Here is a 24,773-nt window from a genome sequence, read left to right on the forward strand (position 1 = left end):
CAGCAATTAAGAGAAAATATACATTCGTATAATACGAGAAACAGGAAACACATTGATGTACCTTTTCAACGTTTAACTAAGTCTTTAAAAAGCTATCATGTAATAGGTTCCAAATGTTGCAATAAATTTTCTCTTTGTAAATTCGATTGTCCTATTGAAAAGATCAAGCCAAAACTGTATGAGTGGCTGGTCGAGCATTCTTTTTATTCCCTTGATGAATTTCTTGATAGCAGTCAAAAACAAATAATATTATAAACTTTGGCTGCTCCTGATATACTATATTAATTATGTCATTAGCAGTTCTCGTTAGCTATTTGTTAGTAACTAGTAATAAGCATTAATCTGTTTTTCTCTGCACAGTTGCAAAGAGAAGTTATTATAATCTGATGTAATTTTTCTTTGTGTATAATATGTTTTCCTGTCTTGGTATTATGACTTTTTCATGTATTTTGTACTGGTACATTCTGGTTGATTTGGTTGTACTACCTCCTGTCAATTTACTATTTATAAGACTATTGTAATATTCTACCTACAACTCCTGCATATGATTTTATCTATATTTTGCAGTTTGACGTTGTCTATTGCTTCTGTAAACTTAACGAGAATAAAATCTTCTTCTTCTTATTATTATTATTAATAGATTTGTTCGGATGGGAGTGCAAACACTTTTGCGACCCCCTTCGATTGGAGAAGGTCTTGCAAAGTCGATTGTCCTTTCGATTAGACCATGATCGAGAGGCATTGACGAAGTATCGAAGAACTCGACTGTCGATTGTCGAGGGTGACACATGTTTTGAAATTTCGAAACGTGTTGCTGTGAGATGGAGAATAAATCTAAGCGATATGAAAAAATTGAATTTTTAGGGGAAGGCCAGGTACATTAATAAACACACAAATAACAGTGTAAAAAATTTCATTCTTCATTGACGGTTACTGTGTGCGATGAAAGCACGTGTATTATATCTGTCATTGCATTTCCAATTATATCTGATACTTCCACTGTTTACTATTTCAGTTTGCAACAGTTTATAAGGCGAGAGACATAGTCACTGATACAATTGTTGCCGTTAAAAAGGTAAGACATAGTTTGAAGGCATGACAATGTTTCTCGTAATCATGATCCGTCAATTTTTCGTTTCTACTCATTTTGGACCTGTGATTTTTCGTCAGTGTATTTTATTGAGCTTTATTTTTCGCCAACCGTTGTTTCATTCGTTTTGTGATCCTCTTGACTTTCTTGAGTTCATTTCTCGTCGGAATTCAACATCTTGTTTATTCTTGAAAGGATAACGCATTAGATCGTAATCATGAAAAACCCATCCAAATCTTAACTAAGAGTAGATCGTAGAAATGAAGTAATCACACGCTAATCGTTAATGTTTCTTCTGTTTGATTGCGAACACTTACTTAAAAAAAAAAAAAAAAAAAAGGGGGGGGGGGGGCAAGGCAAATCGACTGCTATATGTGGTCAATTGCATATTTCTTTGAGTTGCAGAAAACAGCTGTTTAAGTATTCCATTGAGCTAGCAGCTGTTTAAGTAATTCATTAAAATGATGTTGCTGGTTAATCGATTGATATTAATGTATTAGTTCATTTGGTAAATAATAACCAGCACACACTATGTACTGACATGCAGTATGTTAGGTTGCATCTGTGGCTTGCATGCTATACTGTGGAAAGTATATCAACCAAGTTGCGTATTTATTTATGTGTGAAAATGCGTTGTTTTACTATGTTGACCTGCGATAGTCCACTTATCTTGTAGAAAATGCCGTATAAGGACCAATCCGTTTTTTGTTTTAGAGATCCACAATGTATTAGGGTTAAGAGACGGGCTAACTAGCTACAAGGTTTTTGAGTTCCACTGACATTGATGTGTGTGTAATTTATCTTTGTAGTTGTGTGAGATTGGAATTGTTACAGTAGTTCTTGAACTTCCTTTTAAATATTTATTCTTACAAATATTTAATAACTGAGTTCAGTAGTTTTACCTTTTTTGCAACACTTCCCAGAGAGCTGCGTCAAACCAGTCTCTGGACGCAACAGCAACAGTAGGCCTTTTGACAGCCAAATATCTCTCTTTTACTGTCTCTTCCTGTTGAAAATTTAGATTGACTATAGCTAACTAGAAGAAATGATTTGTTTATAGATTATAGTTTGCCTTGTTTTGCAACATACACTCAACTGTGTCTGCTGTACTCAACATCTCCGCACCCTTGTTTTAAAGTTAACATACTACGAGTGTTTCTTGAATCTCATTTTCTGATGCATTATTAATAGGCTAATTTAATAATATTGCTATGTTCCTTCACAGATTTATATATCGTACTAAGTGTCGATATAATGTCATTTACCATATTGTTGGATGAACAGCTACTGAACCACATAAGTTGAAGTAGTCGGCTCTCATTGCTTAGTTTGAATACACTGTGCTGTTTAAGAACATCCATGAGCTTCATAAGTCACTCTAGTCTTTTATGCATCAAAAGTTGACGATCAGTTCTTGGAGATTCATCCTTGTCTCCCCTTGTTCTAACTACTAGTAAGTTCCTCTCACTCAGGGGTCTGAGTGACCTCTCCTTCCTTTTAACCTTCCTCTAACTATCCCTCTTTCCTTGCCAAGGAAGGAATGGATAGTTCTGAAAGATAAAACAGTTTTCTGTACACTCAGATGTGCCAATATTTTTTCTTTCCTTTCTCTTTTTCAGCAACAGTGACAAACTTTACAATAGCAGTTTCATTTGAAATTTGTTTTTTAAAACTGCCTAGCACCATTCCATAAAGGTAACTTTTACCCCATTCTGATGCCTACTTGATTGTCAATTCTTAAATCATTAACTGAGCATGAACATATGGCAATCATTCATTGCTGTGAAAGGGCATATGAGCATATGAGGCAATGGTGATTGTTGGACCATGTTCTTCATTCTTTAGAACTCCTGTACCATTCATAGATTCATAGTGATGATGCATATGTCTCAAGCGGTCCTTCTGTACGTCTGTTTAAGCAACTAAAATGAAAATATAACTCACCCCTCTCTCTCTCTCTCTCTCTCTCTCTCTCTCTCTCTCTCTCTCTCTCTGTGCGTGTGTGTGTGTGTGTGTGTGTGTGTGTGTGTGTGTCACATAGACAGTACTTTCACAAATGACATAAATTATTATGTTCTGCTTCAGATTAAACTTGGAAGTCGAGATGAAGCCAAGGATGGTATCAATAGGACAGCCTTGCGAGAAATCAAATTGCTTCAGGAAATTAAGCATCCTAATATAATAGACTTAATGGGTGAGTTGCGTTGCTCTGTACCTGTTACTGAGATGTTTATAAGTAATAAAATTATTTGGTTTGTTCCATTTGATTGTTGTGCATCATGTATGTTTGTGATATTGGGAATTCACTAACTTATTCTAATTTTTTTAATGTACAGTATATGTGGCATAGTACAAAACTATTAACAAGGCATAGTACAAAACTATTAACAAAAATTTCAGCAATAGTGAAACGTGTGGACACTGTATGGGCAATCTGCTGCAAATGTTAACAAACGAGAACATGGCCATCAGAGGGTGAGGAGTGGAAAGGAGAAACAAGGCCCGCCTCCCTCTCACAGGACTGGCAGCCAGTGTTCTGTGCTTCTGTAAAGGCAGAACTGACATGTAGCCATACTGATCGCCATCTCTTCTGATATTTTGAGAGCCTTGCTAGAACCTTGTGATGTATGACAATTGATCTCTACACTTACAACAAAATAAGAATAGAAAACAATGAACAATGCGTAACAAGCAGCAAAATGAAGTACACAAAACTTTCTGCAATGGCTGCTGCACAGTTGTTTGTTGAGATTTGCTGTGTCATGAACTTGGATGTCTTACATTACCATAGTTCAAAACATAGCCCACATAAACTGCCTCCTTAAAGTATCCACATATCATATACTAGTATGCAAAACTGAAGGACACAATTAACTTTCGGATAATTTGTTACTGCCACGTTACATAGCTTGCTGAAACTTGGACCACAGATAGAAATAAATGCTACAGTACAGTGACGAGGGTAACTGAAAGAAATACACAATGAGATGAACAGAAATGACAATTCAAAGACAATAATTACACTGAACTCACTGCGATTTATGATGGTTTCCTGGACATGAAAAAAGGTGGGACATGGTTCTTACCAGGGCGTACGATCACCACAGATGGCAGCACATGCTCCACAATGTGCTCCCCTGATGGCCACAAAGTTGGTAAAGAGCTGTTCCATTCCTCCAACAGTGAGTTTGACTACTGCTGGATGCATCTTGCAAATAAGAAAACCTCTTCAGCTGTATGAAAATCCTTTTTATTGGGTTCATGGCCAGTCCTGTGGCATTATACCACATCTTCAGACGAACATCTAGATATAAACACATATACATTATATTTACCCTATAGTATAAGCGCATAATTTAAAACATAATTGTGATAGAAGGTACTCGCATATCTCAGGTCATAAGATGATCAACACTTGGAATATATGGCAGACACAATATTAATCATCAATTTAGAATGGAAACAAAACCGCCAACAAGGCAGTATGTCAAAAATAAAAACTGCAATGTAACAATCCAATCCCTGGTTAATTGACAAGGCCTACAATAAAATACTGTGTGATAACCATTGAAACACGTGAACTGTGTGTATAAATAGCAAGTTAAATTTGATCAAACAGAAATAACTTGCCAAAAGCTATTACCTGGAAGTATAAGTCAACTAGTTGAAAAGATAAATAGCGAAAATCAGTGATAGATCAAATGCTAGATTTGTACTGTAGAAAGACAAGTATCTGAGATCAAAATAAGTGCTGACAGTAAGAAGGAACAGTAACTTGCTATTTACCTACATAATATCTGTATGGGTTTATTAACTGTCACAAAATATCTTAACGTATGTCTTACCAATTAATTGGGAATTGGATTGTTATGTTGCAACTTTTATTTTTAACATACCACCTTCTAAGTGATTTATTTTTCATTCTAAATTGATAATGAATGTTGTGTTCCATACATCTGTAGTGTTGGTCATCTTATTACCTAAGGTACACGAGTACTTTCTGTTACAACTATGTGTTAAATTAAACTCTTATACTAGAGAGTAAACATAATGGTTGTGTGTTTATATGTAGATGTTCACCTGAAGATGCGGTTCTAATGCCACAAAACCAGTTGAGAGTCCAATAAAAGGGATTTACTTACAGCTGAAGCGGTTTTTAATTTCCAATATGTGAATTTGCAACTCTGGTTGCTCTGACTATGTAGTCTTTTGCAACTGCTGGATGGTTGTTTGTACGTGTGGACATGCTGCAATACATCTTCCCAGTTCATCCCACACATGCTGGAAGGGAATTTAAGTTGGGGGGAGAGGGGGTGTGTTCATTTCCCAAATGCTGTCTTGTTCCAAAAGCTGCTCTGCCTGCACAGTTTGATGCATTTATGTATTGTCGTCTATAAAAATGAAGTTAGGCCAAATGCACCTCTGCCAAGCGCACACGATAAATACCACAGTGTCACGATGATGTTGGCTGGGGAGTGTATGGAGCTCAAAGATTTGGAGGTTAGTATGCCCACGCAATATTATGTCTCCCTATACTGTAGCACCTGAACCACCATTCGTTCCATTTGACTATGTTCCTAGGTATGATAGGTGTTCCGACCTTTCGCGATATGAGGGTAGTCCAGAATCAATATTGAGACTGAATCTGCTCTCATCTGTGAAGAGCATGTGACCTCATTCCTCATTTTCCAGTCCTTATATTCTTGGCAGCATTGCAAACATTGTCACTGGAACACAACATATATATTAGTCATCAGGCAAAGAGACCATATCCATGCAGTTGTCATCCACTGTGCTGCATGAAATTGCTTACCTTACAGTTCTGTTAAATGTGGTTTCAGTTGCACCTGCTGTTTGACGTGGGTTCCTTCTTGCCTGTTGCACAGTGTAGCTGTCATCTGCTGCTGTAGTTGACCGGAGTTGACTACCTCATCTCCTTCGGGCAGCAGTGCCTGTGGTTCAGAATGCTCGAGTTGCTCACGAAAACAATACTGTGAGCAATACCTAACTCCTAGGCTATACTCACACACTTAGTCCTTTTTCCAGTTTCCTGATCAGTTATTCCAGTGTGCATTTAAATGACAAAACCAGCTGAGACAAGTGTCACATAGTGAGAATTCTTGAGCGTGCAACTAGTAACATGCCAGAAAGAGTCTGCAGTGCAATGAGAAGTCTTTTCCAGTGGTGCTGGAAGACTACTGACCTTTGTCTCCAGGCGGTGGTGCAGTGCACAGCATCAGAGTGCACCATAACTGATCACCGATTGACACACCGTCTTTTCCCCTTCCTTCAACTGCCCCATGTTGTGTGTGTGTGTGTGTGTGTGTGTGTGTGTGTGTGAGGGGGGGGGGCAGGGTGCAAGCCGCATTTTTCACTATAGTCATGCCGACCTCACTCCATGTGATGTCTGGCTTTTTGTGGACGACTGGGCGACCTCTGACAACGTGCTCCTGCATTATTTTCATTCATTTCCCCTGAGTTGTTAATATGTTTGTTATTTTATCTGTCTCGTCCTTAAGTTTTTCAAAGCAGTGTAGATTTGTCTGTAATTGTTTATTTAAATGTTAATGTCATAAAGTGACATAGCCATTTTCTTGTCTATTGGCACACTTTAACACGAGTAATTATACAACATATCACTTCATTTAGTTACACATCTCCATTGTAAACTTTTCGTTCCATTAAGTAGTCCTTCAGCACCACTGGAAATCTTCTCACTTACAATGCGCTGTAGACTCTTTGTTAGACATTTTGGATAAATTCTAGTGTCAGATACCACTTGACGTCATACCTAAGGCAAAGACGCTGCATAAAGGCAATCTATGAAAGGAACAGATCACACGTGTAAAGAAGTGAATGTATAGCATGTGATAAAATTACTCTCACATTTAATGCAATTATTATTTACGCACACATTACATCCAAACAAGTTGAAGATAACGAAAATAAATAAGAACAACAATGGAAAAATATTATGTGTCACTAGAATTATCATAATTTATACAAGTGGAGGGACACAGAGAACCATTAAACTGTATTACGGTACAGAGCATGGCGAAATCATAAAATTGCATTAGTTTTAATATTAATTATTCATTCAAATGGGAGAAGTGCAGGAAAATTGGGGTTTTGGGTGGGGAGAAACTAAATTACAACAGAAAAATTAAGCAGATTGTAACTAGTATGAATTACTAACATGAAATATGGAGGCACGAATATCCTAAATCCTAAAAAAAAAAGGAGGTACATAAGTAAGGAATATTACATTTAACACACGTCCTGGAAAAATGATCTAATTGATGGGCCATCGAATAGTTGGAATCGGTAACTAGAATTGACGTATGTAGGAAGTCAATTCTAGTTACCGATTCCAATGTTTGTAGGTGTTTTGCAGTAATTCACAGATCAATCACAAGGTGAAAAAGAATATCACATTTGACACACCTGCTGAAAAGACAGATCCGGTTAATAAGCCATTGAATAGTTGGAATCGGTAACTACAACTGACCTATATATAAGGTCAATTATAGTTACTGGTTCCAATGTTACAAATTTTCTTGCAGAAGTTCAGAGAGCAATTATGAGTGCAGGAATTGTATTGTATTTGACACACATTGTGAAGAAATGATGTAATTAATCAACCATCAAATAGGAGGTCAGTTCTAGTTACCTACTCCTATACTAATAGTACTACGGAAATCCCATCACATTTCACTGCACACATCTGCTACAAAAAGTTCTAAATTATGAATGATAGAATAGTTGGAACTGTGACTTGAATTGACCTACGTAAGAGGTCTGTTGTAGTTACCAATTCCAACTATTCAACCGCAGAATGGTGGTAAGTAGAATTGAGCCATATATGGAAAAAACATGGAATGTTTGGAATCGGTAACTACAGTTGACCTATATACCTAAATTCCAGTAATCAGTTCTATGCTTTCCATGGTAAATAATACATCAATATAGGTCAGTTGTACTTATCAATTCCACAAATCATTTCTTCTCAATGTCTTATTATGTTGCAGTATTTCTGTTTTGCTGTTACTTTCTGTAACACTGCAATAAATAAATTATCATGGTAGAACAGAGAGAAAAGAAGCAATGAAAATACTGAAAGAGACCCCTGAAAACACATGTTGTAAAAATGCAGAACTTGCATACCTTGGAATCGAGAAAAGAATTCTCCTATACAGGACAAATTTACTAATCCATTTCAAAGAACATTAGCCTCCAAAGTAGTAAAGAAAACATTTCCGAAAATGAAAGTCTTTAAAAACATCATTACATCAAAAAGTGATACACAAAAACAACAGAACATTGGAACCAATAACTACACTACACGTATCTCACACCAGCGACAATAGCTCGAAAATGACAAACGATAGAATGAAAGTCAAATTGGCAGAAGTATAGCAAAAACATCGAAATGGAAAACATAAAACTGGCCACATAAAAAGGAACTTATCACATATAGACTCCCAAAGGAGTGAAAGATCGAGGCTGGCGTGAACAACAAAATAAGGACGTAACAAGAAATAACAATATTAGAAGGTCAAACTGGAACTAAATATGCAAAAACCAGAATAACTAATCAAAAAAATTAATAAGAAACACTGCCAGGCATGAAAGAGGCAGCACTCAAATCAATTTTTCCCCTTCTTTCCCCCTGGACCCAAAATTTTAATATACTAAAGACAAATAATATCACAGGTCAGTCACATAAACCCATAGGTACAAGACACAACAACCAAACACTTGCCCCACTGTTGTACCCAAAAATTATTAAAATGACAGAGAAACCCCCCCCTAGAGAAACCAAAAAAGTACCAAACCCACCGATTATGGACAAAAAAATTAGAAAACAAGAAAAAAAAAATGAAACCCACCCACAGCTAACATACAAAACAAGGCTAGTACATTTTGCTGACTATTTTCGTAAATGCTAGAAATACACAATGACCTTTAGGAATATTCTTCCTCCATCAGTATTCATCCAAATGACCTTGCAACACTGAGATCCTTCTCTTTTCCTGTCTGACAACAGATTTTAAACCCCCCCCCCCCCCCCTGCCATACCCCTTGATAGTATTTGTACATGACCCTGTCTTGTAATTTTTAAACTCAATATTTAAACACAATAATAGCCCCTGTCACCCAATGCCTTGTAGGAAGCAAACCCATATGACATTACTATTGAACCTTCTTCCATATAATCTTCAACTGAAAATGTTAACACATCTTTTGCACAGTTTGGAAGACCCTAAATACATCATCAGCATAATCTCCTACAGAAATTATAACTCCAAAAATCCAAAGCCCAACAAACTTGTGCTCACTTTCATACTTTCTGCTTCCAAAATGTGACTCACCACTTCCACTGTAAACCCCCCCCCCCCCCCCAAAAAAAAAAAACAAAAAAAAAAAAAAAAACAACAACAACAACAACAATTGATCGCTCTGTACTTTGTAAATTCCCCGCAGAATTCTCTACAAAATGAAATGTGCATTTAAAAGTAGAAAAAAAAAACCTGTATCCAGCATTTAAAACTGTTAACTGTTCTTCACCTAGGAAAGAGGGGTAGTTTAGGGAAGATTGTGAAAGAGGTACAGGTCACTCAGATCCTAGGTTGGGAGGCAGCTACCTATTGTGGCGTTGTGAGGAGGGGGGGGGGGGGGGGGGGGGGGAGGCAGACACAGATGAAGCAAAGGTGTCAGAGAGTTGGTGAAAGATAATATAATGGATAATGGATGTGATCTCCGGACTGAAACTGGCAAAGGTTTTACCACTAATGTACTATCTTTGATGTCTTGGCTGAAGTCTAGATCAGGGCCAGTGGCAGTCGTCCACTGGTGCACATCTCGTGGGTTAGTTGCAGACATGCGAAAATGAATCAGATGTGGTGGTGAAATGACTACGTAGCATACCAAGTTAGTGGATCAACGTTATTTAATTAAATCATTGTAAAAGGTAAGTAGATCAATGTTTATTAGTAACAGAGTCACAAATTTGAAATATTAATAAACATTTTTCCACCTACCTTACCCCATGATTTAATTAAGAAATTTTGAACCACTTACTCAGTGTGCTCGTGCAAATCGATTGCGTAACAACACAGAGTGGAAAAACATTTCACTGGTTTTTTGAATATATTGCGGGTTGTGATACTGTCCTTCGTTTGCAGACACTAACACAGCTTAAGTATCTGTGACTCAAACAAGGAGCAGTTAAATATATAATCCTTGTTTACAGCAATTTTTCACCTTTTGTTTTGAATATATTACTTTGAAACATGTTGTCTGCCTGCTGCTCTCTCATTGGTTGTGTAACACAAATGGCTGACACACCTTCTGTTGTTCCCATCATCCTTCGTGGCAAGCACTGACATCATTTCTACACGAAACATGTAAGTACACCACTGACTCTATTGTAGACATTATCAGTGCTGATGCATAACTCTTTACTTTTCTCTCCCATCCTCACAACAGGTTGGACTCTCTGAATCTATGTTCTGAATGACATTGCTCTCCTTTCCAACCTTCATCAGCCTATCCCTCTTTCCTCCCTAGTGAAGAAAGTGACAGCTCCAAATTCTAGTACAGCTCATTCGACTTCAATGTGTATCAGAAGGACTTGAATTTTCACCATTCTGTCTTTCTATGATTTTAATATCAATACTTTTACATTTTGAAGGCATTTCCCTATGAATAATTAAAAAACTGGACTGTCTCAAAAAGTCTCTTTTTGCTATATAAAAATAAATTTTGTGTTTGTTGATGATGCATGCTTTGATTATTTGTTGTTATATCTTTGCAATTTTCAAGCTGCTAGGTTAGTTTCGTTATCGCTGCCGTGCTGTTAATCATGGCTGCTCTGCTATCTATTTGCAACAAAGAAGAGCAAAGTTCAGTAATCCGTTTTTTGTGGTCAGAAGGCATATCAGGGGCTGAAATTCATCGAAGACTTTTGGAACAGTACGGGAACAGTGTTTTGCTACAGTGTAGTGTCTACAAATGGATTGAAAAATTCCGAAATGGTTGCACAAGTGTTATGTATGATGAAGGAGCCGGACGACCGTTTACCGCCACAAATGAAGACACCATTGAGCATTCACGTGAAATGATTCTTGTAGTCAAACTATAAACTATTGACGAAGTGGCACATCATCTGCAAATTAGTCACGGTTCTGCCTTCGAAATCATCCACAACAAATATGGTTTTCAAAAAGTTTGTGTAAGATAGGTCCCAAAACAACTCTCACAGTTGCATAAACAAACATGCTTGGACATTTGCAAAAAAAAATTTGGATCGCTATGGTAATGAAGGGGACAACTTCTTAGACAGGATCATTACTGGTGATGAAACATGGATCCATCATTATGAGCCAGAGAGTAAGTGGCAGATTATGGAATGGAAACATCCAAATTCGCTGTGCAAGAAAAAGTTCAAGACCCAACCGTCCACAAGAAAACTGATGCTTACAGCTTTTTGGGACGCACAAGGTCCAGTACTAGAACATTGTGGGGAAAGGGGCACAACAATAAACAGTGTATGTTACAGTGAGACGCTTGCTGCCAGGCTAAAGCCTGCAATTCGAAGCAAATGTCAAAGATTGCTGTCAAAAGGTGTTCTGTTGTTACACGACAATTCCCGTCTGCATACTGCTGCCCCCACTTCTGAAATGCTCCAGAAACTCAAATTTGAAGTACTGGATCATCCTCCATATAGCACCGATCTTGCCTCTTCTGACTATCACTTGTTTGGTCCACTCAAACAGGCATTAAGGGGCCATCAATTTGCATTGGACAAAGCAGTGAAAGAAGTGGTGCATTCCTGGCTCGCAGCTCAACTGAGAACCTTCTTTTATGAGGGCATCAGGAAGTTTGTACAATGATGGATCAAGTGCATTGAAATGCAAGGAGACTATGTTGAAAAATGATGTTCTTATAAGTTACCTATTTGATTACAATAAAATTTTATAACTATTTTGTGGATAATAACTGACTTACCCTCGTAGTTTTATGATATAATTCCTAAAATTTTTGGAAGCATCTTCCTCCAAACTCATTTTATCAATAATTGTCTTTCGTTCCTTTGTTACCCAAAACTTTGAATACGGTCTTATTCGCATGTAATTAATTTTCCCTGTGACTCTGCACTGTATGTGTTGGACAATATTTGACTGAAATTGATCCCTATGACACTCTATACTTGACTGCTCTGACTTCAGATATGCATCTGTTCTCTGTAGTCAAGCAGCTCATTCTGCTCCATAGCCATACTTGCTGCAGTATCTTGGTTAATACAAGAGTTACAAAGAGTCAGCAAAAAATGGTACTATGCACCGGCCAGAGTGGCCGAGCGGTTCCAGGCGCTTCAGTCTGGAACTGCGCGACCGCTACAGTCGCAGGTTCGAATCTTGCTTCGGGCATGGATGTGTGTGATGTCCTTAGGTTAGTTAGGTTTAAGTAGTTCTAAGTTCTAGGGGGCTGATGACCTAAGATGTTAAGTCCCATAGTGTTCAGAGCCATTTGAACCATATTTGAATGGTACTATGCACCCTTCTGCATCCTACAGTTTTCTGAAAAACTAGCTTTGACACCTTGTACAGTTCATATAACAACATCGGTGTTATCACCTTGTATTCTTGTTACTAGTCTGGTACATTGTCACTTTTTTCTTGGATAAGATGATGCGTTCACTATGCTGTTTGTAGTAGTTTACCCACATTCGTATTTTCTTGTTGATGATTAGGTCACCTCGTGGATTACCTCAATCTGATTTTTTGTTGATAGCTCTGTACTCACCTGAGAATCTCTGTTTCTTCCTGCCACTGAGCTTTACTAATTCCCATTATACAGTGTGTTTGAGAAGTCCTCGTACCATAGGTCAAAACAGTGAACATGTGATGGAGTACTAACATATAAAAGTTTTGTATCCATCAGATCTCCATGTATGCCATTGTGACTTAGACCTATGTACGCCTTGACATATTATGGACCATATCTGGAGGTCTAATTTGAGCAGCTTTCTCAACACCCATGCACAATCCTCTATTATTCTTGTGCTGACATTGAGCCACATCTGACTTAATTATTCCCAAGAATGAGATGTCTGGTGCAGTAGATAGCAGGCTCCATGGTGACCATTTCTGTGGGGTTCATGTTTTCCTGTGTTCATTAAATGGCCTGTATATGACACTTCCTGAAAGAAAAGCACATTCCTCCTCATCAGGCAGAGTTGGGCCTTGTTAAAGCAACTCTGTCATTATTTGCCCTGACTGTAATGTTCGTGCACCTTTAAATATGCCACTAATTGCTCATCAAAATTGTAACTGTGTCCACTTACATCAGCCATGGGTTAAAAAATAAAACAATGCAGTACTGGACCAACTGCACAACACAATACTGACAACTATGTTTTTTGGCAGCAACTAAGTGAGGGATACCTACAAAACAACTATTTATCCCCCAGGCTGTGCTGAAGTCAACAGAGGAGGTTCTTCTTGGACACCCTATTAACTTCAATGTATCCATTTCTCTCTTTGGATACTTTCCTTACCTACTTGATTATGGAGTGTAACAATCTGCACATTGATCTATAGTGCAGTACTAGGTTCCCCCCTCCCCCCTTGATGATATCCCCCAGAGCAGTCACTGGTCAGAGATACAAGTAGTGGGGTATATTACCTCCAGAACATTTTGCTTAAGGGGATGTCATCAGTAAACCATGCAGTATGACTGTATGCCATCAGGAAATGTACAACTGTAGTTTAAACTTGCTTTCAGCTATCTACAGAACTAACAAATGTTGGCTAATGTTACAAAGGCCAGATCAGTCTGGTGTCTAGATTGCTGTCCCTCTTCAGAAACTACATATACTCTCTACAGGTACTCCTTGAGTGTGGTATAGTTACCTATGTTGTTCCTGTAGGCAAGTCTTCACACCATGATGAGGCCTGTGACTCATAAGGGAGTACAGCATTGTCACAAACAAATGTCTAACTGCTCCTGTGCAATGCAGTTATTTCAAAAATTCAAACTGAGTAGTCATTCATCTTATTTTTATTTAAAAGTGCTGATTATTATAATTAACTAACTGAACTGCAAGTTTAATCCCTTGTGTTAAACAGTTGCTTCCACATAGAATAACAATATCAGTATTTGGAACAGTAAATTTTGGTACACATGGAAAAATTACTTCGTACATTATGTAGCTTGAATTTGGTTCTACATGAATGGGTCAAGATTACAACCAGGCAAGATCCTGTCCATCACAAGTGGTATAATGCTGTGGTTTTAACAGTCAGTGACAAAGCTGCTTCACTGCACTAATTTCCAGAACAATTAGCAGCCCCCAGTTTTAATTGACAGAGAAAAAAATGTACACTTTAAAAAAAATGCACCACAAAGGAATTAATTTGAATGAGACTGTAATTGGTAGATGTGATGTGTATGTACGGACAAACAAATGATTACAATTTTAGAAAAACTGGACGATTTATTTAAGAGAAAAAGCAGATTCACAAATTTAACAAGTCAGTAATGCTTTGGTCCATCTCTGGCCTTTATGCAGGCGGCTTGGCATTTACAGTGTATTACAGGATTTTATGGGATATTACAGTATCTTGTAGATTTGAAAATATAGTATGGAGTGTAGAGATTTATTAGCATGTCTGATTGGCATACTTGCATCTACCCATCATCCATGAGGGTGGGAAAGTGGAAGGGGCATGCAATATGATCAGTGTTCATGAATAATGCATACAGACACATTTCCAAGAAAATATTAAATCACAAACTTGTGGAACTGATTCCTTTATTGAAATGCGTATGTGCATATATAAAAGACGTGGCAAAGTGTGAAAAGATATTGGTGTAAAAAAAATCTCATTTGGAATGTGGTAAGGAGAGAAAATATCATTTATAGTGAGCTGCTAAATGAGAAATACAGTAATATTCAGCTCTTATGATTACTCATTGCGCATAGGATAAACTATGTTTTAGTTGTAGCAACTGCAACAGCTTCTCCAGGAGTATGGTTACTCAGACTTATTAACTTTTCTAAGTGTTTGTGTTATTTGTCTGCTTGTGCTTATTATTTAAAAAATCCCTCATTACTGCTTTCTTTCCATCAATCCAAACTTGTTCCTTTGTTTCTTTAAGTTAAGGTAGTTATGCAGTTTTCCCCCTCCTCAAGATACATTTTCTTTACTCTACCCAGTGCTCTTCATCTTCTGAAGAAACGATTTGAGTTCTGATAGTAGATGAAATGTTAGAATTGGTTTCGTTATGATAAAGCATGGTCTGCGAAGATTTTGATCGTCAGTTCTGTTATTGTATTAACGTAAAAAAATTAATCATGTATTAGATAAATTTCCACTCAAATGAATATTTTAACTAAAAGGCTGCCTTTCAATTGAAACATACAGCTGACAGGAAATTTATCTTTTGTGTAATTAATAAAATGCAGCTTAAAGCCCGCCAAATATATCTGCAAAGATACTTTTTTCAGAGTCATACATACTTCATTTTCAAATGGGTGCTAAAGGAGAAGGAAATGTAAAATAGTTTTGTCTGTGTTGTAAAATAGAACTAACATCATATTTCTACTTTTTTTTGTCCAACCTAGTTATAGTTTTATATTCCATATAATTTACCACTTGTCTGTTAATTTCATTACTGTTTTCAGTTTGACACCTTTCGACTTCTTTGATATTTTCTTCTTTTTTATTTGAAATGTACATAAACAAGTTATCGTTATTCAACTGAGCAGCATCTGAATCAACTTGTGTCTTTGGTAACTTCCTTGCATGTCTTCATTGGGCATATATCTGGATTTTCACGTCAACTATTAATCTCAGGATTATTTCTCTTTGCATCCTTAGAAATTCTCTCTCTCTCTTTTTTTTTTTTTTTTTTTTCCATAACATGTTATCTAGAATTTTCAAACAATGTATTGATGTATGATTAGTTGGAGTAATAGTATAAAGGCATTTGCGTATCTGTGATCAATTTAGCAAGATGTTTCTTTTCTTACAGATGTATTTGGCCATAGGTCTAATGTTTCACTAGTCTTTGACTTCATGGATACTGATCTAGAAATTGTAATAAGAGATAACACTATTGTAATGACACCAGCAAATATCAAGGCATACATGCTTATGACTCTTCAGGGGTTAGAACATCTTCATTTGCACTGGATCCTACACAGGGTAAGAAAGAAATTCATAATACATGTGATCAGCATATAAAAAATTTCCAATTAAAAAGCTTCTCATTGCTGCATCATTATTTCATTAGTTGCCAGGACATTGGATTTATTGCCACAGCCTCAGACAAGTGAACTGCACTGAGTGGTTCAATTTGAGTTTTGTGTGATAATTGGTTTTTCTGTAACTGGTTTCATACTGTGTCATAAGTGTAGCTGTTGTTATATCTGTCATTACTTGGTTGAGATAATTAAGGACTGATTTGTGAAAGTTAATTTTTTTGATGCTTTTTATCTCCTTGGAAAATTATTAGATTGCTGAAAAACATAATTTGTAACATTTTTTTGCAGTTTACAAATCATCCTAAATCTTCCTACTTGTATTTGAGACTTTTTACAATAATCCTTTCCAGATTATATAGCTGTCATGATAGGACCTACTTTATATATTTCCTTGGCTGCTCCATTTTCAGAATGCAGTAAAACTCAGAAGAGTTGCAAAAACTTTCAAAATTCTCATTCTTATTGTAGTATTGTCAATTTATTTTTTCAAATGAAGAATTAATTTGCAACAATAACAGTAGGGTGTAACAACAATAATTAAAGGTCTGAATGTATATCATTTGTAGTTTTAAGATCACATTTTCACCTGCATGATCCACAGATTCTATTTTTCTCTCAATATGGTTCATGGAGGGGTCCATAAATCTTTGATGAGCAATTGCTGCTGAAATTTTTGGGATGGGTGTGTGTTTTGATGTTTTATGCCAGGATTTGGATTAAGCATTGACAAGATATTGAATAAATCAGGTTTTTATATACCGCACTTTGAATCTAGTGCAGGGTCATTATATAGATCACTGAACAAAATCACTGTTGCATCGTGTTCTGGTTTTGTTTCTGGTTGAAGAGTTGTAAGTTCCATAGTAAAATAGTGGTATCATCGGTTGATGATGCTCCCTGTACATTTGTAACTGCTTTCTTTGGCTATTGTTTCTGTTCCTAACTGCTTTCTTTGGCTATTGTTTCTGTTCCTGATGCTAAGATGTGAATAAGCAAACTTGCATTTAATTTAGGTGCAGTTGTACCATAAAATCCAGAAATGGTAAAGCTATTTGGAAGTACAGCTGCTTACAATAGGAAGAAAATAGACCAGTTCCATTTAACGTGTAAGGAAGACTTTCTATTAGCACATATTTTAAATAATTTTATGTAATTTATTCACACTGGTAGACCAAGTCAAGACTAGGAAAATAACTTGGATACCTTGCTTCACTGCATTCAGTATTCATACTACATTCACTGGAAGTACTGAGATTATTTCACGTGCAACACAGGGAAACGAAAAGAGAAGAAAATCTTTGGCATTAATACTGGAGAAATGTCTGAAATTTCCTCAAAAATAATAAATACTTCAGTCTCTTTAATTTCTGCTTCAAGTACCAAGTGTGTAAGTAAAGAATTTACCTTATTTCAGCAGTGCTAAGAATTAGCCTAGTTGGTGCATATTATAATAATGCATTTCTTTAAAATAAGTGGTTCTCCCTACCATTGAGACTTGATCAACAGAGACATATTAAAATGAATTAACCATTTTTCTCAAATAACTTTGATGTTATATAATTTTTTCCTCAGAAATTTGCCTTTGGTTGTACGTTAAAGAAATATTTCTGCCAAAGACTCCATTGATACATGTCTCTAAAGATATTCCTTTTCCCCCTGAATGTTCAAAATGCATTTATTTTGTTGTTGGAAATAATGACATTTCAGTTGTACTGGAGGCATCAGTGATATTTCAGATGCTTGTTTTGAAAATAGTTTGCTTTTCTGGCACAATTACATACAATTATATCTTATTGAAATTATGGGGAAGAAGCATATTTTATTTGTGGCTCTTTCTATTACATATTTTTCCTATTTGAATTTTGCACCCTATGCTTTCTTTTCAAATGGAAATATATTTAATCTTCTGTCTTCCAGTTTTCATCATCTGGAAATTCTTTGATCAGCAACTAATCACTTTTTAGTCTCTAAGACCCGTGAGTATACAAGCTTTCATATCTCCTGAAAATATCACAAACAAACAACATATGGCCCCCCCCACCCCCCCCCACTCCCCCGCTCTCTCCCTTAGTTCACTTTAATTCACTTTCTGGTAGTACCCTTTTTGTGTTCTTTTGTCTTGACTGCCTTGACTGTCAGCACCTGGCTCATATCGATGCTTGTTATAAAATTCACTTATTTGATGAATATAATAATGGCAATAATAATAATAATAAACCCCGTGGAGGCCCGGGAAAAGAATAGGCCTCTGGTATGTTCTGCCAGTCGTAAAAGGCGACGAAAAGCACAAACCACTAATAGGGCTAACCCTCCTTTTAGTGTGATTAGTTGGTTCAGGACAGAACTAAAGAAGCCTCGGACAAGCGCCGTCATGGTCGGGGACGACGTTTGAACCCTATGCCCGCCCACAATGGTAACGACACTGCTAGCCAACTGGAAAATGATTTAAATCCAAATAGAGGTGTTTTGCAAGATATGCTTCCTGCAACCACCCTAGAAGGAAAACAAAGACAGAGGATGAGATGGTCAGATGAAGTTAATCGACACCTCATGTTCTGTTATTACCAAGCAACAAACCTAGGGACCAACACAACTGGATACAGATCACAAGTATACACAACATTTATTATCAGATACCCAGAATTAAAATTTTTAACAGAACAACGACTAGCTGATCAGATCTGTGTAATAATCAAAAATAACAGGATACGCCAGTCAGAATTAGAAAACTCACTCATATAAATACATCGGCTACACCACTGCAATTTCATAACCACATCTACAACCCTTTAGATCACATAACATCAACAGATATGAAAAAAGTAAATTGGAGAAAGAAAACACTACATGGCAAGCACCTGTATCATCTAACACAGCCACACATCGATCAAGACGCATCCAACACATGGCTAAGAAAAGGCAATATATACAGTGAAACAGAAGGATTCATAATTGCAATACAGGATCAAACAATAAACACCAGATATTACAGTAAGCATATTATTAAAGATCCCAATACCACAACAGATAAATGCAGACTTTGCAAACAACAAATAGAAACAGTAGATCACATCACAAGCGGGTGTACAATACTAGCAAATACAGAATACCCCAGAAGACATGACAATGTAGCAAAAATAATACATCAACAGCTTGCCTTACAACATAAACTTATAAAACAACATGTTCCCACATACAAGTATGCACCACAAAATGTACTGGAGAATGATGAATACAAATTATACTGGAACAGAACCATTATAACAGATAAAACAACACCACATAACAAACAGATAAAACAACACCACATAACAAACCTGACATCATACTCACCAATAAAAAGAAGAAATTAACACAACTAATCGAAATATCCATACCCAATACAACAAATATACAAAAGAAAACAGGAGAAAAAATTGAAAAATACATCCAACTGGCTGAGGAAGTCAAGGACATGTGGCATCAAGATAAAGTTGACATTATACCAATTATACTATCAACTACAGGAGTCATACCACACAATATCCACCAGTACATCAATGCAATACAGCTACATCCAAACTTATATATACAACTACAGAAATCCGTAATTATTGATACATGTTCAATTACCCGAAAGTTCCTAAATGCAATATAACATATACCATACAGTTAAAAGGAAGTCACGCTTGATCAAGGTCCGTGTCACTTTCCATTTTTAACCAGACATAACGCCTGAGTAAAGATAGAAATAATAATAATAATAATAATAATAATTATCATTATTATCATTCTGTCTTGCTCAGAGGCCTGGTGCAAGTCTCTCATTTGGACACCACAAACCCAGTACTCTCACCAGGGGAAGGGGATCTACAGTTGAACGTTAAATCCAAACCATGTGTTCTTTCTGGGAAATCTTCACATAACTGAGAAGTGGGTAAGAGTAACATGAGATATTCCATGTTCTGACTGGGATTCGATTCTGTGATCTTTCGGTTTCCAAGCACGCTCTTTACCACACTTTACCAATAGACTACTGGAGCCAACACTCTCTTTACAAGTAGTACAGTTAAAAACACACACACACACACACACACACACACATACACACACACACACACACAGAGAGAGAGAGAGAGAGAGAGAGAGAGAGAGAGAGACAGAGACAGTACTGACACTGAGTGGAATTATGCAGCTGTTGTGGCACTGAATTTGTATCTCTGAGAAGTGTGGTTCAGATCCACTTCCAGCCATTCAGATTTAGGCTTTTTTTTGTGAAATCATGTCAGGAATGCTGATCTGCTCCCTTTGAGATATCATGAGCTATTTCCTTCCCTATCCTTGTCTAGCGTGAATTTCTCTCCTATGATCTCGACATGAATAAAATGGTAAACTTACTAACTGCCCTTCCATTCTTCTTTCGTTATCAGCATATGCAGACATTGTACTTTGGTGTTAAATTTAGCAACTATTGTTTTATCTCTGCTTACAAATGTCAAGAAGTGAGAATGTTAATATGAAACATTGTAGAAGATTAACACTGACAGCACAGTAAGGAAATGTCTAGAGGTTTGTAGTTTTTGCTGTTTGGCATTCATTTATGAGGAACTGTATAAATGTAAGGGGATGGTATTGATGCATTCAGCGAAACACAGTGAAGAACTCTAACGTTCCATTGTAATAGAACTAGGGCACAATGCTGCTTGCATTTGTACCTTACTATTTTGTGTGTCCCATGGGTCATTTTAAAAAACAGGCACTTCACAAGGCTCAACCAATGGGTTCATTCAATGTGGCAGTGGATTGCTGACGTTTTTGGGATGTAGTGGTGTTAGCTTAACTCTTTGGATTGGTAGCATGGTACAGATCTCTATAAAAACTAGGAGCATTGTAAGTAGCACACCAGTTTGTTTACACTCTGCAAATGCTATGTGGTGGGGATATTTTGTACTCAAAGTATGATAAGCTTGCTCAGTTATGCAGGCCTGTGTCTGAAGTGAGTTCTGTTTTCCCAATATTTTGGCAACTGAGTTGGAATCTGTTTGGCGTAACAAAAAGATTCCTCATGTTTTGAGTAAGCCATTGATTAGTACACACACCTAACCAAAAGACTTAATGCAGATTTTCCTATTCTGGAGAGTTTTAAGACAAGGTATTTTCGTACATTCATAATTCAGAAAATACCTGGTCTTCTTTATTTACAGATTGAGCCGTTAACATAGAGTTCCAAGTTTTTATTATTTTAACAGAAAATTGAAATCCTGAGTACACTCAAGCAACTTAAGAACAGACCTTTGAAAAAATAAACCCTCACATACATCCATTTCAGCACTGATAGTTAAGTGTTTAACCGCTACAGAATGTCCACTCCTACGGCAGAATTCCATTTTGGCCACAGTAGCTGGAGATGTTGGTCGTGCATGTGTGTGTGTGTGTGTGTGTGTGTGTGTGTGTGAGGTGTGCGTGCGTGTGCAAATGTGTTCATTTTCTTTTCTGTATAAGGCTTTAGCCAAAAGCTCAATGTGTAACTGTCTTTCCATTGAGCCTGTCTGCAAATCAACATGTCATCTTTCCAGTGAATAGCAGTCTATTCTTTTCGTAATATTATTGATACTCCGTGTACTTTCCATTGTTCAAATGCGATTAAAGTATGTTTTGAAATACAATAGCATTAGCCAATACCATAGCTCTCTCTAGGTAAAGTATTCTGTTCAAGCCAGGTTTGTGCATTCCGATTCATTGCTGACCACAGACAGCGGAAAGGATTGCTTTTTATACTGGGCTTAAAACAGAAAGACCAAACTGATGCAACAAAGTAGTCTCTTCTCTATTTGATTTTCTCAGAAACCTTGAAGTGTGCCAGCCAGAAATTGGTCCTAATGAAATGCATTTATTTTATGACTTCTGTACCACTTAAAAATGGACACCAATGCCCTTCGTGAGATAAAGAACGTTTAATGAACTGGTATATTATTTCCTTATTCTTGGTCACAGCTATATGGCTCCTGATAGTGTATGTGGTAGAGTGGAAAAAGACTACTGAAAAAAAGGAAGATATTCTTCCACATGAAATTTCCTGGCAGATTAAATGTGTGTGCCGGACTGAGACTTGAACTCGGGACCTTTGCCTTTCGCAGGCAAGTGCTCTACCAACTGAGCTACCCAAGCATGACTCACGACCCATCCTCACAGCTTCAATTCTGCCAGTACCTCGTCTCCTACATTCCAAACGTCACAGAAGCTCTCCTGCGAACCTTGAAGAAATAGCACTCCTGGAAGAAAGGATATTGCAGAGACATGGCTTAGCCACAGCCTGGGGAATGTTTCCAGAATGAGATTTTCACTCTGCAGTGGAGTGTGTGCTAATATGAAACTTCCTGGCAGATTAAAACTGTGTTCATATCAGCGCACACTCCATTGCAGAGTGAAAATCTCATTCTGGAAACATCCTCCAGCTATGGCTAAGCCATGTATCTGCAATATCCTTTCTTCCAGGAGTGCTAGTTCTGCAAGGTTTGCAGAAGACCTTCTGTGAAGTTTGGAATGTAGGAGACGAGGTACTGGCAGAATCGAATCTGTGAGGATGGGTTGTGAGTCGTGCTTGGGTAGTTCAGTTGGTAGAGCACTTGGCCGCGAAAGGCAAAGGTCCCGAGTTCGAGCCTCGGTCCGGCACACAGCAATTTTGAGGCGAATGTTTCCTGGAAGGCTTATCTCTCGGACGGGGGATCTCAACTGGCCCATACGATCACTGGACTTAGCCCCATGTGATTTTTTTCTTTGGGGTTGCCATAAGGCAAAGGTGCATTATTAACATCCCAACAACCTGGAAGACTTACAGAACAATATTGAGGCTGAAATTGCAGGCACACCAGAAGACATGCTTGAAAGAGTGCATGAGAATTTCAGAAAATGACTGTGGCAGTGTGTGGTTTGTGAAGGTAGACTGTTATAACCTTTAATCACCAATAATTGCGTGGATATTCAAACACACTTACTTAGAAACAATATCTCGTTACGTGATAACAACTCAGTATCTCTTATTCGACTGGCGTGCCGTGACATGCGGCCGGTGCCGTTCGTAGCTAGGTGGCGCTCCCGCACTGAGCCGAGTTGCGGAGCGCCTCTATCGCCGTTTGCGCGTACTGTTGTGGCGGCACTGTTAAATGTCGTGGCACTGTCACAACACTTTCCCCCCTTAAAAACCCTCACTTCCTTGGAGACATGGACAGTGGGGAGACATCCATGGCCTCTTGTGAGGCCCCGAGAAGATCCCGCGTAGAGACACCAGAGTGTGGTCGAAAATGTCCAGGACGGAAGCTCGTGCGTGGAACGTGCCTCCTGGACGAGATGATGGGTGAAAACTCCGGAGCAGCATCCAGAGGTGTCGTGGACCTGGGGGTGTGCTCCAGCAAAATGGGTCCCGGAGAAGGCGGCGTCGCGACTGGGGCCGGTTCCGGTGTACTCGGAAGCGGTAGCAACGTCGGCTGCATCAACACGTACGGTAGATCAGCAGCAGCGACAGGACTGGCTTCTCGGGCTGGTGGAGGCAAAGGAAGGGGCGGTGGCACCGGCGTGGCCACCACCCGTGGGCGCATCTGGTCGTAATGGCGAACCACCATGCCGTCGTCCGTACGTATTTCACAAAGCCGGCGGCCGCGAAGAGCCTTGACCACCCCTGGAATCCATTTAGGGCGAGATCCATACCCTCGTGCCCACACGTCGGCGCCCACCGAGTATTTTCCCGCACCAGGGGACACAGCACAAGGCCTGACAGGGTAAAGCAGGTGCAGTAGAGTGCGTGGTTGGCAGCCAGGCAAGAGTTCAGCAGGGCTGCGATCACCCAGAGGCATGAAGTGGTAAGAACTCAGAAATTGCAGCAGAGCGTCATCTGTGGAAAAATCACTAAGGAATTTTTTCATCTGGCTTTTGAAAGTGCGGACAAGGCGCTCGACCTCCCCATTCGATTGCAGATGGAAGGGCGGTGCTGTAACATGATGAATTCCGTGTCCAGTACAAAAATCACGGAAGGCCTGCGAAGAGAACTGAGGGCCATTGTTCGTGACGATCATGGATGGAAGACCTTCTAGCGCAAAGATTTTGGACAAAGCCAGCGTCGTCGCCGCAGTGGTGGGCGACGGACATCGAACAACAAACGGAAACTTCGAGAAGGCGTCAATCAACAGTAGCCAATAAGTACCGAGGAAGGGGCCGGCAAAGTCAGCGTGCACCCGTTCCCATGGCTGCGCCGGATCAGGCCACGGAGAGGGCATTGTACGAGGTGTAGCCAGTTGTTGAGCACACTGACCACACGCAGCAACCATGTGGGCGATGTCCAAATCAATACCGGGCCAATAAACGTGCCTGCGGGCCAGGGACTTAGTCCGAGAAATACCCCAATGGCCTTCATGCAACAGTTTGAGAACATCTTTG

The 24,773-nt window shown here is 38.4% G+C and overlaps 1 protein-coding gene across 2 annotated transcripts in view; it reads left to right on the top strand.

Annotated features, from left to right (window-relative positions):
* The first annotated feature begins 746 nt into the window (after positions 1-746).
* Positions 747-24,773, top strand: part of LOC124805230 (cyclin-dependent kinase 7) — an 84,238-nt gene continuing 60,211 nt past the window's right edge. For both annotated transcript variants that reach the window (XM_047265732.1, XM_047265733.1), the window contains exons 1-4: positions 747-875; positions 1,016-1,075; positions 3,176-3,284; positions 16,133-16,305. In XM_047265732.1, coding sequence (XP_047121688.1) covers positions 822-875; positions 1,016-1,075; positions 3,176-3,284; positions 16,133-16,305 — 396 coding nt within the window. In that variant the 5' untranslated portion in view covers positions 747-821. The remainder of the gene's footprint in view (positions 876-1,015; positions 1,076-3,175; positions 3,285-16,132; positions 16,306-24,773) is intronic.

The sequence above is a fragment of the Schistocerca piceifrons genome, chromosome 7, assembly GCF_021461385.2.
Source record: "Schistocerca piceifrons isolate TAMUIC-IGC-003096 chromosome 7, iqSchPice1.1, whole genome shotgun sequence".
NCBI lineage: Eukaryota > Metazoa > Arthropoda > Insecta > Orthoptera > Acrididae > Schistocerca > Schistocerca piceifrons.